Below are 18,470 nucleotides of genomic sequence, written 5' to 3'. Positions count from 1 at the left end.
CAACGATCTTAGCATCTGGGTTACTGGGTGATCCAGAATAGAAAGCTTTGACATTTCTTGGACTGAAGACAGAAAAACAACCCCAAACACCCCCATTCTCAAGTTCATAAAGTTACAAAGCTGAAGCTGATTATGTCTAAAGGAGATGATAAGCATGTGGTCTCTGCAGAAATAAATGATCACATGAGTCTGCTCTCCAAGACCCAAGCTATGGGTTTGGGGCCAAACAAAACCTGACCTGTAAAACCGGGTGAGGGTGTGGAAATTTTAATTCCCAAAGGAAAATGATTTATAAAATTGTTAAAAGAGATGAAATTGTATTTCGGGGGCAGAAAGAACTGGAAGAAAAATTTAACACTTGAATAGCCAAATGTTTCTGTTGCTCTTTTCTTGACCTGAACCTGAACTTTTTTGATTTGAGAGACACGGTAAAACCACCTTATGTTTTTAAAAGTTACCAGTCACCAAGGAAGATTCTTAGCTTCAAAATCTTATTGAAAAACCCAAAGAACTCCTGAAAATGATCTAATTATTTCCATCTCACACTTTTGAGAGACTGAAGCCAATAGATTCAGGGCTAAAAGGGCGAGACAGAAATGTCTTTAGAATTTGCAACATCCTTTCTTTCTCAGCTCTCTGTACTTTGAATAGCCTGTGGTTTGTGAGGTTTACTGATAGAACCATGCTTTTTTTTTTTTCTTTGGTTTGGGAGGTTTGCAGGAGGAGCTTGCAAAAACTGGTTCTATCTTGAGAAGACTATGGTTTCTTGATTTAAATGGAGTGTAAAGTCTGAACAAAATTCCACTGTGATACTCCCTTCTTAGCCAAATCATGTCCTACATGAATCTTGAAGGCTCAGATTCACTGCAGAGAACAGTCTGTTCTGGCTGACACCATGTGAGGCTGGTCTGTCCAGCACTCCACGATAAGGCACCTTGCTCAAGTCATCTTCACCTGATCTGCACCCTTTTCCCAGAAAGCTCTCAGCAAGAGAGAAAATACCTTCTTGGCACTCATGTTATGGAACGTATCACATGGGTTACCTTGCAGAGCTTGGCCTAAACCCTTGACTTTACAAACGGTACCAAACTGAAATGAAGAAAGTCTGTGTTGGGAGGACTCTGTCCTCCCTATGCTCCTCCAGAATCAGCCAGCTCTCAGAAACACACAATGATGAGGCCTCATGAGACAGATGCCCTATAACATAGACATGATGTTGAAAACACATTCTTGGCCCGGCGTGGCGGCTCACTCCTGTAATCCCAGCTGAGGCAGGTGGATCATCTGAGGTCGGGAGTTCGAGACAAGCCTGGCCAACACGGCGAAACCCCGTCTCTACTAAAAATACACAAATTAGCTGGGTGGTGTAGCTTTGGTGGCAGGCACTTGTAATCCCAGCTACTCAGGAGGCTGAGGCAGGAGAATCGCTTGAACCTGAGAGGTCGAGGTTGCAGTGAGCCAAGATTGCGCCACTGCACTCCAGCCTGGGAGGCAAGAGCGAAACTCAGTCTCAAAAAAAAAAAAGAAAACACATTCTTTTGCAGCAGCCTTAACTAAGCTTTAGTCCCTAATCCTAATGCCCAAGACAGAGCCTTCTCCCCTAGTTCCTTCCCTGACTAGACTTATGCTGTATCGCTGATAATTTCATTTCAACTTAACATGTCACCTCTGCTTGGCTGCTGGCTCCTCAGGGACCAGGGTTATTCTCGGCATCATTTCTGGTATCTGATCACATTTACATAATGGGTACCTAACAAATGCTTATGGAATACCTAAACAAATGGGCTAGGTAGTTGAAGTATATTATTCCATTTCCTTTGTACATTACTCACTCCATGAAGAGGTACTGTAATTATCTCCAGTTTTAAAATGGGGAGGCAGAGACATGGACACAAACAGGCCCAAGACTGCACCATGTAAAAATGATAGAGGCAGATTCAAACCTGGCAGGTCTGCTCAGCTCTAGAGCCTGTGTTCCTGAACTATACCCACTAGGCGCTCAATACATGCTTGTCCACTTCATAAACTGCTTACTGAAGACACCTTATGTGTGTTTTTCCCTACTCAGTCCCTTAACTGTGATTCAAGCCTTTTTCCACTGTCTCGTCCACAGTCAGGGCTGGTGGCATACCTAATTTTAAAATGCCTCGAGTGTGGGAAAACGTTGCCTTACCACAACTACCATTCCTTTCGCCCACGGATTGGGGAATTTCCTAAGCCCAACTCCTCTGCCTATGGTTTTCTCTTTGAACTCCCTCTCACATCTAGATTTGCACATTCTTACAAACCCTTCGAGGTTGGAAACAAGCATTTGCTCTCAGCCTACCCTTTGGAAAACGAGACCAAAAACAAACATCTCCAGTGTGCATGGATGCTGTGGAATGTAAGAAAAGGGCTGGGGAGCCAGGAGCCAACCCCACCCGATTCCTCTGGGGAAAGTGAGTGGCTTGGAGGATAGTTCTGCCATGGTCCTGCACAGCTGAGTGCATCACCGCCTCTCTCTGCTCATCTTACTTGGCCGCCCAGCAGCATCTGGCCCCGTTCCTACTCCCTCCAGCAACAGTTTCTCCTCTCTGCTCCCAGGTTTCCTCCCACCTTGCTGGCCGGCAGCTGTAACTCCCTCTTTCTGAACTTCAAATATCAGAGTGCCCCAGAGCTCAGTCCTCTTGCCCTCTTGCCCTCTGGCCCTCTGATCATCTTCGTCTTCATTCAACCCCTTGGAGAACTCTTCCAGTTGCCCAGCTTTCGACACCACCAATAAGTCTGTGTCTCCCAAATCTACACCTCTAGGAAGTCCAGGCTGGTTGACCTGGATATGGATGTCTGCTGGCATCTCAAATTTAATGGAACCAAAGTAGTGCTCTGACTCCCCACTCTGCCCCACTCTGTGTCTCCCACTCATCCCAGGTACTCAAGTTGTAAATCTAGGAATATCCCAGGATGGCTCTCCTCTTTCCCTTGCACTCACATCTGATCCATCACCATACACTGTCAACTTTTCTTCAAGAATATATCCTAAATACATCCAGAACTCACTACTGTTATCAGTGGCTCATTCTTTCCACCAAATATTTGAGTGCCTGCAAAACCAATACAGTACTTACCTCCATGGAGCTTCTACTGTAGATCTGGGGTTGGGGTGGGGGACAGAGAACAAATAATCAAGGAAAACCTCTATGTCAGGTGTCAGGGGGCAACATGAACAATGGGGAAAAATGAAGCAGGGGCAAAGGGACCATGGGGAGCAGTGGCTCATGGTGGAATGTTGGTTTATGCAAGTGAATGGGCAAGGCCTTATTCATTAAGTCACATTGAGCAGAGACCTAAGGAAATAAATATCTGAGGGAAGAGCATACCAGGCAGAGGACACAGGAAGGACACAGGCCTTGAGGTGGAGAGTGTGATTGGAATGTTCAAAGAAAAAGTGGGCCAGAGTGGCTAAGAGCCCCTGGGTGATCTCCCTTCCCCATATTCCTTATACACAGAACAGAGACTGATCTTTGTAAATTCAGATTATCTCATATTCCTGTTTCAAACTCCACCACACCCACCCATTATACATGAAATCGGATGCGAATTCACTTCAAAGCCTTGCGTGTTCTAGGCCCTGACTATGTCTGTGGCTGTAGCCTCTTCGCATATGTGGGAAGTCACGCTGTCCATCCCTCTCTCTTTCAGACACATCGAACCTGTTTCTACATCAGGCTCCTTGTGTTATTTATTTTTTGGGTCAGGAAGACTGCCCTGCTCATTGGGAGGCTGGGGTGGCAGAGGCTGCTATGTGTTCACCAAAGCCCATTTCCTCCTTCACTTCTTCTGCTGCAGGTGGTATGGCTTTGAGTCCTGGTCAGTGGACTGTGGGAAGAGGCGACATAAGCCTCTTCTAGGCCTGGTCCTTAAAACCCTCCTGCAGGTTCCTCTGCACTCTCCACACCTCCACGCCCACTGGCTGGACACAGAATGTTGAGCAGTGGACTGGGCCCTGTGGATGGCGGGAGCCTCAGTGCCTACATCACTAGAGGGCAGGCCACCTGCTGACTAGGACTATCTGCACTGGGTTTGGAGTGAGCAAGAAATAAACAGTCATATGTAAAGCTGCTGAGCGTTGGGCTGAGTTTGTTACAGCAGCTAATGTTACATGCTGAAACTAACCCAGTGGCTCCCCCTGGCATGCAGATTCAGCTGAAATGTCACCTACTCAGAGGGCTCTTTTCTGACCACCCCATCTAAAGTTGCTGCCAAGGTACTCTGTATCTCAGCACTGTTTTAATTCACAGCATTAGCCCTTAGCACTCTCTAATTTTCCTAGTTTATTCAGGATTTATTTGTTTAACATTCACCTCCTCTCTTGGTATACAGGGTCCATGAGTAGGAACTTTGTCTTGTACTTTATCGTAACCACAGCTGAGAATGGGGCCTTCAGAATGAAAGTTCAGGAGTAGAATGAACTGTACTATGTCATGTCTCCACTAGTATTTACTCTTCTCAGGGGTGGAGAATCTGTTTAACTTTTTTTTTTTTTTTTTTAAATGGAGACATGGCCTTACTCTGTCACCCAGGCTGGAGTACAGGGTGATCACAGCTCACTGGAGTCTCAAATTCCTGGGCTCAAGTGACCCTCCTACCTCAGCCTCCCAAGTAGCTGGGACTACAAGTATGCAACACCATGCCTGACCGATTAAAAAAAATTTTTTTTTGTAGAGACAGAGTCTCACTATGTTGACCAGGCTGGTTGCCAGCTCTTGGCCTCAAGCAATCCTCCCTCCTTGGCCTCCCAAAGCACTGGGATTACAGGCGACAGTAACTGCACCTGGCTTGGTTAACCCCTTTTTGGTCTCTTCAGAGCATCTGGAATAGTGCTCTGCTCACACAGGTTGCTATACAAAAAGTTTAAATCAATAAATAAAGAAGACATGATGAGTTCCTTTTTCTCCTGGTCAGGAGACAACTGAGTTGGGATGCTTTGGGATGATGGCATGTGTGAGAGTCACAGGCAACTGGTTCTTTACTCTTTCCTTAGGCACTCTGCAGATGGAGGAGGACACACTCTCTCAGTCATTTGTCTAATTCTTCACTCAAAATAACACAGGGCACTGGGCTGGGCACTGCAGGGCCAAACCGAAGTCCAGTCCCTCAGTGTCCTTCTTCCTTCCCCCATTCAGTTTTACCCTCACCCATAGCAGTAGGAAGTACACATCCCTGTGGCTACCTTTTACTAGGGTGTTCTCCAAGAAAAGAGGAATTGATCATCTAACTCAGTAAAGTAGAGACCCTGACAGGGCCATGTTTCAATAGTGGGTGAGGTTGCTTAAAAGTCATAACCCTGGTTGGGTGCAGTGGCTCATGCCTGTAATCCAAGCACTTTGGGAGGCCGAAGCAGGTGGGTCACCTGAGGTCAGGAGTTCAAGACCAGATTGACCAATATGGTGAAACCTCGTCTCTACTAAAACTACAAAAATTAGCCGGGCATGGTGGCATGCGCCTGTAGTCCCAGCTATTCAGGAGGCTGAGACAGGAGAATTGCTTGAACCTGGGCAGCAGAAGTTGCAGTGAGCCGAGATCATGCCTCTGCACTCCAGCCTGGGCAACAGATGAAGACTCCATCTCAAAAACGAAAACAAAACCAAAAAAATGTCATAACCCTACTATCCTCTGTTTCCCCTCTTCCACTCCCATGCAGTTGGTATACTACAAAGACCTGGCCTCTGATTTTGCCTGTACTCCCTCTACCCATCTGGTAAGCTGCTAAGGCAGAGCCTTAAGACACTTATGCTGTCTTCAGTGGGCTGGCTGGTTAAGTGGACTTAGGGTCAGCGGCACAGACCTGGCCCCCTGAGAATGAAGAAAGATGGAACAGCACGGAAAAGGCCCTTCATGCATAGTATTTAACTTGGCCTTCCCAAGAATCCAGTGAAGTAGATGTAATGAACCCTATTTTTTACTAGTGAGGAAACTGAAGTTTATACAACCAAACTTCTTTCTCTAACCCTATCTCAGTGGCTGTCCTGACCCTGGCCATGACTTCCCTCTTCTCCCATGCACTGTCTCATCTCTCTGACAACTTTCCTTGCAGACTACCTGTGCTGCAGTTCTTTAATTCTAGACCTGGAACACCATGATTTCAAAAGAAATTCAGCCCTACTGAGCAGGGCCAGCCTTCCTTACTGCTGCAGGAAGCAAGCTCCTGTGTATCCATTTATCTCATTCAATTCTTAGGGCTAGGATACGTACACAAAAACCATTATCCCAAATTGATATACAAAGGTATGGAAACAAAGAGAACTTAAGTAACCCGCTTAAGGCCAACAAGTTAGTTATGGATATTGACACCGTCAGAACGAAAACCTAAGTTTCTTTTCTCTTTCAACTTTCCCAGTCCTAAAGCATTGAAAGAACACGCACAGTCCTATTAAAGCAAAGCATAAAGGATCCCAAGGAGCAGATGTGTCATAACAGGACTCCTAGCCATTCCTACTGGAGAAGGTTCTCAGGGGCCAAAGATGTTATCTGACTAGGCAGACAGACTTACAGAGAGTTGGAGTGAGAATTCCTCAGCAGTGGGGTGGAACCTGTGGACCCATTGTGTGGTAACTTTGGTGAGGAAGGCAAAGAAGAATCCGTCATCTCCTCAATGTCTGAATGAGAGGACGCAGATTTTGGGGACTTCTTCTTCCCGAAAGCTTGCTTGAAGGAGCTGCGTAACTGAATATACAAGACTGTCAGTCTCACAGCGGGGGCAACCAATGCTTAGACCTTGGCAAAACAGAGACATGCACACAAAAAAGCGATTAATTCTCCCATGTTTTTCCCCCCACCAATGGAAGAGGTTCCCAAGAGCTCTTTTGAATCAGTGCATTAAGGGAGGAAGAGTTATCTGGTGTTGCCAGCTTGAGGGACTGCATCTGTGGGTAACATTCCATGCCTACTCTTGGTTCAAGACTAGATGCCAACAGCAACACAGAGTCTGGCTCAGCAGATGGATGTTGGGAAGATGAGGTTACACGGCAACAAAGCAGGATGCTCAGACACGGTGATGGATGCGGATGAGGTTAGTCATATCAATGGATGGGTTAGCTTGGTATCTGATATTAAAGTTGGTCTTGCTTACCTCATTGACCTGCCAGAGAAAACGCAAGCAAAAATGGGGAAGGGGGAGGAAAAAAGACAATTTTTTAACAGAGAAAGCCAGTGACAGGGAAAGCTTCGGACTTTCAGACACAACATGGCTAATAATAAACACCACACACAGGGGAGGTTTCCAGTAGGAACACAGATCTTTAAAAGCACTGGGGGCATGTTCCTCCCTTCTGAAAGGAAGGGAATAGCAGGTTGGGGAGTCCTCTACAATTCCAGTTCTTCCAGCTTTTCCCTGTCTGGCTGAAATGGCTGCCTCCCACCTTCCTGTGCTTCTCATTCTCTTCTTTTTTCTTGTCAGTCACCTCTCTGTGCTTTAAATTTCTGGGGAGGTTGGAGCGGATGTCTTCTTTTTGAGCAGTTCTAGCTTCACTGTTACACTGGCCCTGGATGGCTGTATAGCTCCTTAACCTATCCACTTAGGAGTTTCAGCTATTTGTGTATATAAGAAGATACTCTAATAAGCAGCAAATTAGCCATGTCACTTGTTACTCAGAAAATGGTTATTTTAAAGAAATTTATTAACCATATTGGGGGAAAAGGAACTAGTATATTACAATTTCCCCAAATCATGAGATGGATCTGAAAATTCGTACCCCCCCCCACCCCGCCCCCCGTTGCAGGAAATGGATACCTAAACATTTTAATGAGAACATAAAGAATTAAAATGCAATGTCTTCTCTGAAAGCCATAATCAGATTTTTCTAGGCCAAAAACTAATGTTTCATCTTGAAAACAGGCCTTTTCAAAGTAATTTCCTTTTTCTAAAGTCTTTTTTCCTTGTGAAAATACATTCCAGGGGTTTTCTTAGTCACTGAAAAATTCAGAAAACAGGCCATTCTAAAAATTGATGAGATTTTTCTCCCATCAACAGGTTTCATCTATAATAAACCACATGTCCAGCTTGTGGGCAAATCTAGATCCCTTTTCTCTCCCATTTCCTACCTCTGATAATATTTCCAGAGAGCAGTCACAGAAACAGAAGGATTAGGGACACAAGCCATCAACTGAAATCCTTGCCTCTACCTCTGGTGAAAAGCCAGGTGGAAGAGGAGATTACAAAGATCAGACAGAGCTAAGCTTTGGGATTAGCTGAGGATGCCAATTATCCATCTTCCCTGATTTGACTGATAAGCGGGAGTTGTCTTAAAGCAACATAAGCACGTTTTATTTCTTGAAGAAAATGGAATAACCACTATTTTTCGTAGAAAATATCTCTCTCGTCACTTTGAAAATCAAAGCTGACCATGTTTATCGATTGCATATTAGAGACAGCAATATGAATTAATCCTATCTGTGTTTAGTCATAACAAATAAGTTGACTAAGAGCCATTAGTAACTTAAAAAAGAAAATTTAATCAGAAAGATGAGAGGGTCACACTAGACTGGCTTTTTAGCTTGCTTCCAATGCAAGTCATTGACAACCAAAATTACTAAATCCCTGATGTCTGTATCACTAGACCTCGCCACCCATCCAAGATAACACAAAATGAGTGAGAAGTGTACAGAATGAATGAGGACACTGAAGCTACTAGTGAAACAGGATGCCGTCAGCACAAATGGGGAATGGGGCCACTGGTCAACTCCAGATCAACTTGAGATATTCTTGCACTGAAGACAAGGGATAGCAAATCTCAGTCAGAGCTCTGTAGCCTTTAAAGAAGAATTAAAAAACTGGATGGAGAGTGGGGGGTGGAATTTTTCTGGGAGAGTGGAAAAAACCACCCAAGGCACCATTGTCCAAAAATTCAAATAACTCATTGGGATTATGAACACATGGAGAAACACTGTAATGGAGACTGATTCTATTAAACTTGCTATTTGAGGTACAACCTCTGGTTTAGAACTACTTGCTAACTTCTAACACTGACATTAGGAAACTTTTATTTATAGGACATGGTCAAAAAGTTTTCAAAGAGAGGGTTGGTTTGATGCTATCCCTAGGCATTTGTGATAATAAATAGATAAAGATTATGGCTAAAGATGGAATAACTAGCAATATGCTCAAAAAATATTTTGGATCTATGAAGAAACCATTTAAGAATAACTTTCCTCTAGTACCTGAAACTTTGTGGCCAACATATAATGAGGAAGAAATGACACACATATGAAATGAAAGATGAGTACTTTATGAAAAGTCTCATGAATGAGAAAAAAATACAAAGTGGTAGGGATGTTACAGATTCTAGTGTTTTGCTGAGTACAATATTGATTTTAGTAAAAACCCATCCACAAACCATTTCCTGGGATCTACGCCCAAAGTGCTATGTTCCACAGATAGTAGCTGGGCTGGACTTTATCTGGGGAGATGCAGCAGCCAGTTCTGCAACTGACTCTGTCCGTCAGTCCCCAGGAGAGTGGATGTGCACTCACCCAGTTCTTCCTCTTCTTCTTCTTTGAGTCACTCTCTATGTTGCTGCCCACGCTGGAGTGGCTGGTGGCACTGTTGATGCTGGAGACGCTGTCTGAGGAGTGCTGCCTGCGGATGCGGAGGTCTGCAGACTGGGCAGTGCCGTTTCCTGGAGACCAAGGCAGGGTGTTTCAGCAGCTGCCAGCCTGAGCCCTATTCTTTATCTCAGGATTTTGCCCTTTAAGCAAAACCCACCCACCTGAGGACTACTGGGTGTTTTCCACATATACATCAACTCTGTTCCCTACAGCTGTTTCTAAGATCCTTGAATAGGTGAGTGCATTGCCCTCTTCGGTCAGTTAAATGAGGCCTATCTCTCCCCACTTTACAAAACAGAAGTCAAGGGAGGTGTAGGGAGAATTTCCCCAACATCAGCTCTTAAGCTTTAGATAGGTGTGGAAATGTGCCTGTGAACTGAGCAGTTGGCACCTTCATTGCTAGCCCCCTCCCTCTCCTGCTCTCTGGGCTCCTGTCACAGTGGCCTTCTTGCAGCCCTCTGGAAGTGCCATGCCTGCCTCATCTAGGGCCCTTCCATGTGCTATCCCTCTATCTGGATATTCTTTTCCCTTAACTCTGTCCAGCCAACTCATTTGCAAATCCTTCCCATTTCAAAGCTATTATCACTTTTTCGGGAGGCCCAATAGACTAAACAACACCAATATTGAAAATGTGTGATATCTGACATAAAGTTTGCAGATAGTTTTTCTCATGAGGACAGAACTACACCTAAAGGCTGGTCTTTGAGAACACTAGTTGTAGGGTCAAACCAACTCATCAGGTTCTAGCCTCACTTCAGTTTCTCCCTAATCCCTGACCTTAAAAAGTGACCCTCGGCTGGGTGTAGTGGATCATGCCTGTAATCCCAGCACTTTAGGAAGCCAAAGCAGGCAGATCACTTGAGGTCAGAAGTTCGAGACCAGCCTGGCCAACATGGTGAAACCCTGTCTCTACTAAAAATACAAAAACCAGCCAGGCGTGTTCGCATGCACCTGTAGTCCCCGCTACTCAGGAGGTGGAGGCAGGAGAATCACTTGAACGCAGGAGGCAGAGGTTACAGTGAGTGGAGATCATGCCAGTGCACTCCAGCCTGGGCAACAGAGTGAGACTCCGTCTCAAAAAGAGAAAAAGAAAGTGACTCTCATCTATGAACACTAGTGTCCTCATCAGTACAAGGAGGAAAGAACAGAATCACACTCACAAGATTGTTGTAGAAAGAAAACCAGATAATGAAATCATTGAAACACTTAGCACTGCCCTTAGAACATATTAAGTGTTCCATAAATCCTAGCTCTCCATATTACTTCTATGATTACTATTACTGTTAATATTATTGTTATGAGAGCTAACTCACCTGCACTCCTACATTACCCCAAGATACACAAGGACAAAATAATTCACTTAGAAACGTTTTCCTGGGCTGGGTATGGTGGCTCATGCTCGTAATCCTAGCACTTTCGGAGGCCGAGGTGAGCGGATTGCTTGAGGACAGGAGTTCAAGACCAGCCCAGCCAACATGGCAAGACCTGTCTCTACTAAGAATACATAAATTAGCCAGGCATGGTGGCACATGCCTGTAATCCCAGCTACTTGGGAGGCTGAGGCAGGAGAATCACTTGAACCCGGGAAGCAGAGGTTGCAGTGAGCCAAGATTGCACCACTGCACTTCAACCTGGGTGACAGAGCAAGAGTGTCTCAGAAAAAAAAAGAAATCTTTTCTTGGACAAATAAGGGAGGAACTCAGTTCAGCTTATGCCATATATCAGCATGCAAATATCAAAGTGCTAGTGAAATTAAGGGTTGTAAAATACTTTAACACTCTGCCAATAGAAACATGTTTTCTTCCATTTTTCAGATATATCAGAGAAGATGAACTACCATAGCCATCTTTGTAGAGGCCAGAAGTGACTTGATTAAAGGTGTTTGCCTTCCAGTTCCTGCTCGCCTGACATGGAGCTGAATTACGCAGACACTGTCTTCTAGCAAGGAGGTTGCATCATATGATGTCAGGGGAGGGCTCCTAAGGGCAGGCAGGTCTTCTGGCTAAAGGCTGTTTCCCTTACTTTACCTTTGCAGTTGAGCTCAGGTGTGTTAATTACTCCATTAATGGCAGCCTGGGCAGCTGCGTTCTGTTTCTTTAGCAGCTCAATGGTTTTTCTTAACTCATTCAGTTCTGAATCCTAGGGAACAGAAAAAATTATTGGTCAGCCTAAAATCATTCTGTACAGAGTTCAACTGAAGTACAACTTGGCTTCAACACAGGAGGAGCGGGAATGAAGTAGCTCAACAAAACCTTTCAGATGGATCAACAGGCATGAACAAACACATAAAAGTAGGATTATAACTACAAGATCTATCATTGATGCCATTATCAATCTGTCATATTTTCACTCAACAGATTGGACTCCTTACAATTAAACTTTAACAATTCAAGAAATACATTAACATCCACACAATGATCTGAAATGAAAGAATAGTATTTTCAAGTTTGTTGTTAACTCCAAGTAGGGAGGGTTAAAGTATCCTTTCTGCCATACCTTCTGCTCAGCTGTCATGGTCAGACTCTGGAGCCTGATTGTCATGTTACCAAGACTCTGTTCAAAGGCTGCCACAAGGTGAGCCTGGAGGGGAAGACACAACCTCAGTTATATTACCTTGCAAGGCAAGAGTGCTTAGAAGGTGTCTGGCTCTTAAAGATGAAAATGCTGTGGGTCCATTGATCTAGGCTACTTTTTCAGCCTCCTCTTGAATCCCACTCCCCACCACTCTTTGGGATCCAGTCACTCCAGTCTTCTACTTGCTCAAACAACCCGTGCTCCTTCACACCTTAGGGCCCTTGTACATCTTTTCCCCTCTACCTGAAATGTTCTTCCCTCTCAACCCTTTCTCCCATTCCTTGCCTAATAATTTTTACCTGTCTGTGTAAAGAGCTCTCGGCTCGTACTTTCACGACACCCTCATATGCACTCTCACAAGCAAACTGTACTTCTGATATACACTTTGAGATATCATAGTTAAAAATACATGCAGTCTTGTAATTGGTAATGTATGTCTGTCTTCTCTACTACAATGGAGGATGATCTTCTGTTCACCAAGTGCTAAGCTCACAATAGAGGCTCATATTAAGCATGTTAGTAGAATGAACAAACAAAATGATTGGCGTAGTTTGCTTGTTATAATCCTGGTTAATAAAAAGCCACTGAAAGGCCCATCTGCTACCTCCTCAGAGAAATGTTTCCCAGTTCCTCCAGGGGGTTACCACTTTCCCACAGGCTTTCACGTAGTTTTATACACTTCTGTTAGAATATGACATAAGACGTACCATTATTTTATATTTCTAAGAATTTTTTAAATGCTTCCAGTTATAAGTAAAATAGCATCTAATTTTCAGAGATGTTAAAATACAAAAAAAGAGTAAGTTTAAGAATGGGGAAATGTGGCATTTTCCTGACTGCCACTTGCTCTGCAACTCTCTTCAAGGGTAAGAGGTAACTTTGTGCCCTAACACTAAGCTTTTGACTGTGAAGCAGAGTAGTAGGTGATATATTAGTTGATTGAATGAGAATCCTGGTAATGTTATTAAAGCCAAAAATAAAGAATGGAGCTGTTTCAAACAGTCATGCTAAGGAATTTCCAGCAATAGACTGAAGAAGCCATTAGGCAGCTAGGATCTTCTAATCTTCAATCTCTACTTGTATAATGGAATAGTGGCATGTCCAAGAGTGAGAGGCATTTGAGCAGCAGATGAGAAGGATCACCAGATTGTGCATTTGATGAGGACTGACACCATGTCTACCTTGCTCCTTACTGTATCCACACTGCTGGTACAAAAACAGCCACTCAATCATATATGTTGGATGAGCAATTAAAGGATTGAAAAGAAAAGCACTTAGATGAAGGAGGCAGTGTAGTACAGGGGAAGGGAACAGGATTTAGAGTTAGAGGTCTTCAGCTCTCCCTGTAGTTCCTTCTGAATACCCATAACAGAGCAAATCACCTGATCCTAGCAGCCTCAGCTTCATATATGAAATGGTACCAATATCTATTTTCCTCCCAGGGTTATTTTCAGCTAAATGAAACAAGACCGGTGAAAATGGTCTATGAACTGTTCAGGTACTGCAAAACACAGAAATGCATGGACACTTGTGGGGAAAAAAGGAGGTTTGGGAATGAGAAAGTGACAAGAGAAACTATGAGAGGAGTGCGAGTACCTGAGAACACAGGTGTAGACGGGGGAGTAGAAACACAGTGGGCTACAAGAGGGATGAGAAGGGCAGAGGATACATGGGAGGAGCTTGGGAGATGTGAGATTTGATCATGCTGTGAAATTCGAGAGGAGGAGATGACTGACACACACAGTGAGGAATCAACGCTGGATAAGCATGGGGGGTGGGTGGGGAGAAGCTTTTGCCGTGCACTGTGAGGAGGCACAGTGACATTTCAATCTAAGGAGAGATGTGAGGGGTAAAGAGAGGCCTGTTATTAGACTTCATTAAACAGGGATGGTGGAGGCTAAGACATCTCTAGAATCAACCGCTGGCAGGGAGCATTTCTACTTGTAGTAGAAATGTTAAGTGGAATAGTTAGCTTCTCTCTGATTGCACTCCCTCTCTCTATTAAAAATGGAGACAGGCCAGGCGTGGTAGCTCATGCCTGTAATCCCAGCACTTTGGGAGGCTAAGGCGGGCGGACCCTGAGGTCAGGAGATCGAGACTATCCTGGCTAACACGGTGAAACCCCGTCTCTACTAAAAATACAAAAACAAACAAACAAACAAACAAAAAACTAGCTGGGCATGGTGGTGGGCACCTGTCTGTAGTCCCAGCTACTCGGGAGGCTGAGGCAGGAGAATGGCGTGAACCCAGGAGGCGGAGCTTGCAGTGAGCCAAGATTGTGCCACTGCGCTTCAGCCTGGGCAAAAGAGCAGGACGAGACTTTGTCTCAAAAAAACAAAAAACAAAAAACAAAAAACATGGAGACAGTGCCTCTGCATTTTAAAATAAAGAGATATGCTTTAGTCTGCCCTGGAGAGTGTGGCAAAACAAAAGCCAATCAATTTATGACAGTCACATAGTTGACAAAGGAAACAGGCCAGGGTCTGGATGTCTCAAAGAACATTTACTATCCTCATATTGCAAAAGAATGACAAAGTTAAATGTAAATGATTGGATTTCCATTGATTTCAGTTCTGCATTTGATTGTCACCCATGACTCCACTTACGGGCATTCCTATTGTAAACAGGCTAAATGCCCCAATCAAAAGACACAGACTGACAAATTGGATAAAGAGCCCACACCCTTCAGTGTGCTGTATTCAGGAGACCCATCTCACATGCAAACACAGACATAGGCTCAAAATAAAGGGATGAAGGAATATTTATCAAGCAAATGGAAAGCAAAAAAAAAAAAAAAAAGCAGAGTTGCAATCCTAGTCTCCAATAAAACAGACTTTAAACCAAGAAAGATAAAAAGATACAAAGAAGGCCATTACATGACGGTAAAGAGATCAATGCAACAAGAAGAGCTCACTATCCTAAATATATACGCACCCAAAACAGGAGCACCCAGATTCATAAAGCAAGTCCTTAGAGACCTACAAAGAGACTTAGACTCCCACACAATAACAGTGGGAGACTTTAACACCCTACTGTCAATATTAGACAGATGAACAAAACAGAAAATTAACAAGGATATCCAGGACTTGAGCTCAGCTCTGGACCAAGCACACCTAATAGACATCTACAGACCTCTCAACCCCACATCAACAGAAAATATGTTCTTCTCAGCACCACATCACACTTATTCTAAAATTGACCTCATAATCGGAAGTAAAACACTCCTCAGCAAATGCAAAAGAATGGAAATCATAGCAAACAGACTCTCAGACCACAGTGCAATCAAATTAGAACTCATGAATAAGAAACTCACTCAAAACCACACAACTAATGGAAACTGAACAACCTGCTCCTGAATGACTACTGGGTACATAAGGAAATGAAGGCAGAAATAAAGATGTTCTTTGAAACCAATGAGAACAAAGATACAACATACTAGAATATCTGGGACACATTTAAAGCAGTGTGTAGAGGGAAATTTATAGCACTAAATGCCCACAAGAGAAAGCAGGAAAGATCTAAAATCGACACCCTGAGATCACAATTAAAAGAACTAGAGAAGCAAGAGCAAACAAATTCAAAAGCTAGCAGAAGACAAGAAATAACTAAGATCAGAGCAGAACTGAAGGAGATAGAGACACAAAAAACCCTTCAAAAAATCAGTGAATTCAGGAGGTCGTTTTTTGAAAAGATCAACAAAATAGACTGCTAGCCAGACTAATACAGAAGAAAAGAGAAAAGAATCAAATAAGATGCAATAGAAAATGATAAAGGGGATATCACCACCAATCCCACAGAAATACAAACTACCATCAGAGAATACTATAAACACCTCTACATAAACAAACTAGAAAATCTAGAAGAAATGGATAAATTCCTGGACACATACACCCTCCCAAGACTAAACCAGGAAGAAGTCAAATCCCTGAGAAGACCAATCAGAAGTTCTGACATTGAGGCAGCAATTAATAGCCTACCAACCAAAAAAAGTCCAGAACTAGATGGATTCACATCCAAATTTTACCAGAGGTACAAAGAGGATCTAGTACCATTCCTTGTGAAACTATTCCAAATAATAGAAAAAGAAGGAATCCTCCCTGGCTCATTTTATGAGGCCAGCATCATCCTGATACCAAAACCTGGCAAAGACAAAACAAAAAAAGAAAATTTCAGGCCAATATCCTTGATGAACATCAATGTGAAAATCCTCAGTAAAATACTGGCAAACCAAATCCAGCAGCACATCAAAAAGCTTATCCACCATGATCAAGTGGGCTTCATCCCTGGGATGCAAGGCTGGTTCAACATAAGAAAATCAATAAACATAATCCATCACATAAACAGAACCAAAGACAAAAACCACATGATTATCTCAATAGATGCAGAAAAGGCCTTGGACAAATTCAACAGCCCTTCATGCTAAACACTCTTAATAAACTAGATATTGATGGAATGTATCTCAAAATAATAAGAGCTATCTATGACAAACCCACAGCCAATATCATACTGAATGGGCAAAGACTGGAAGCATTCCCTTTGAAAACTGGCACAAGACAAGGATGCCCTCTCTCACCACTCCTATTCAACATAGTATTGGAAGTTCTGGCCAGGGCAATCAAGCAAGAGAAGGAAATAAAGGGTATTCAATTGGGAAAACAGGAAGTCAAATTGTCTCTGTTTGCAGATAACATGATTGTATGTTTAGAAAACCCCATCTTCTCAGCCCAAAATCTCCTTAACCTGATAAGCAACTTCAGCAACATCTCAGGATACAAAATCAATGTGCAAAAATCACAAGCATTCCTATACGCCAATAACAGAAAAACAGAGAACCAAATCATGAGTGAACTCCCATTCACAATTGCTAAAAAGAGAATAAAATACCTAGGAATACAACTTACAAGGGACGTGAAGGACCTCTTGAAGGAGAACTACAAACCACTGCTCAAGGAAATAAGAGAGGACATAAACAAATGCAAAAACATTCCATGTTCATGGATAGTAAGAATCAATATCATGAAAATGGCCATACTGCCCAAAGTAATTTATAGATTCAATGCTATCCCCATCAAGCTACCAACGACTTTCTTCACAGAATTGTAAAAAAACTACTTTAAATTTCATATGGAACCAAAAAAGAGTCTGCATAGCCAAGACAATCTTAAGCAAAAAGAACAAAGCTGGAGACATCACACTGACTTCAAACTATACTACAAGGCTACAGTAACCAAAACAGCATGGTACTGGTACCAAAACAGATATATAGACCAATGGGACAGAACAGAGGCCTCAGAAATAATGCCACTCATCTACAGCCATCTGATCTTTGACAAACCTGACAAAAACAAGCAATGGGGAAAGGATTCCCTATTTAATAAATGGTGTTGGCAAAACTGGCTAGCCATATGCAGAAAGCTGAAACTGGACCCCTTCCTTACACCTCATACAAAAATTAACCCAAGATGGATTAAAGAATTAAACCTAAGACCTAAAATCATAAAAACCTTAGAAGAAAACCTAGGCAATACTATTCAGGACATAGGCATGGGCAAAGACTTCATGACTAAAATATCAAAAGCAATGGGAACAAAACCAAAATAGACAAAAGGGATCTAATTAAAGAGCTTCTGCACAGCAAAAGAAACTTCATCAGAGTGAACAGGCAACCTACAGAATTGAAGAAAATTTTTGCAATCTATCCATCTGACAAAGGGCTAATATCCAGAACTTAAACAAATTTATAAAGAACTTAAACAAATTTACAAGAAAAAAACACCCACCCACCCATTTAGTGGGTGAAGGATATGAACAGACACTTTTCAAAAGAAGACACTTACGCAGCCAACAAACATATGAAGAAATGCAAATCAAAATCACAATGGGATACCATCTCATGTCAGTTAGAATGGCAATCATTAAAAAGTCAGGGAACAACAGATGCTGGAGAGGATGTGGAGAAATAGGAACACTTTTATACTGTTGATGAGAGTGTAAATTAGTTCAACCATTATGTAAGACAGTGTGGCAATTCCTCAAGGATCTAGAACTAGAAATACCATTTGACCCAGCAATCCCATTACTGGGTATATACCCAAAGGATTAGAAATCATTTTACTATAAAGACACATGCACACGTATGTTTATTGCAGCACTGTTCACAATAGCAAAGATTTGGAACCAACCCAAATGCCCATCAATGATAGAGTGGATAAAGAAATGTGGCACATATACACCATGGAATTCTATGCAGCCCTAAAAAGGATGAGTTCATGTCCTTTTCAGGGACATGGATGAAGCTGGAAACCATAATTCTC

At 42.9% G+C, this 18,470-nt stretch overlaps 1 protein-coding gene across 14 annotated transcripts in view; it reads right to left on the bottom strand.

The window, feature by feature from the left end:
- NAV2 (neuron navigator 2) overlaps positions 1-18,470 on the bottom strand; it is a 773,425-nt gene that overhangs the window by 31,825 nt on the left and 723,130 nt on the right. For all 14 annotated transcript variants that reach the window (XR_008538002.2, XM_054662160.2, XM_508328.8 and 11 more), the window contains 4 exons: positions 12,079-12,162; positions 11,610-11,721; positions 9,508-9,653; positions 6,530-6,702 (listed from right to left, as the gene is read on the bottom strand). Coding sequence is in view for 13 of the 14 variants with exons in the window: in XM_054662160.2 (XP_054518135.1) it covers positions 6,530-6,702; positions 9,508-9,653; positions 11,610-11,721; positions 12,079-12,162 (515 nt within the window). In the remaining variant the exon portion in view is untranslated. The remainder of the gene's footprint in view (positions 1-6,529; positions 6,703-9,507; positions 9,654-11,609; positions 11,722-12,078; positions 12,163-18,470) is intronic.

The sequence above is a fragment of the Pan troglodytes genome, chromosome 9, assembly GCF_028858775.2.
Source record: "Pan troglodytes isolate AG18354 chromosome 9, NHGRI_mPanTro3-v2.0_pri, whole genome shotgun sequence".
Lineage (NCBI taxonomy): Eukaryota > Metazoa > Chordata > Mammalia > Primates > Hominidae > Pan > Pan troglodytes.
This window is presented reverse-complemented; position numbering and strand designations above follow the sequence as displayed.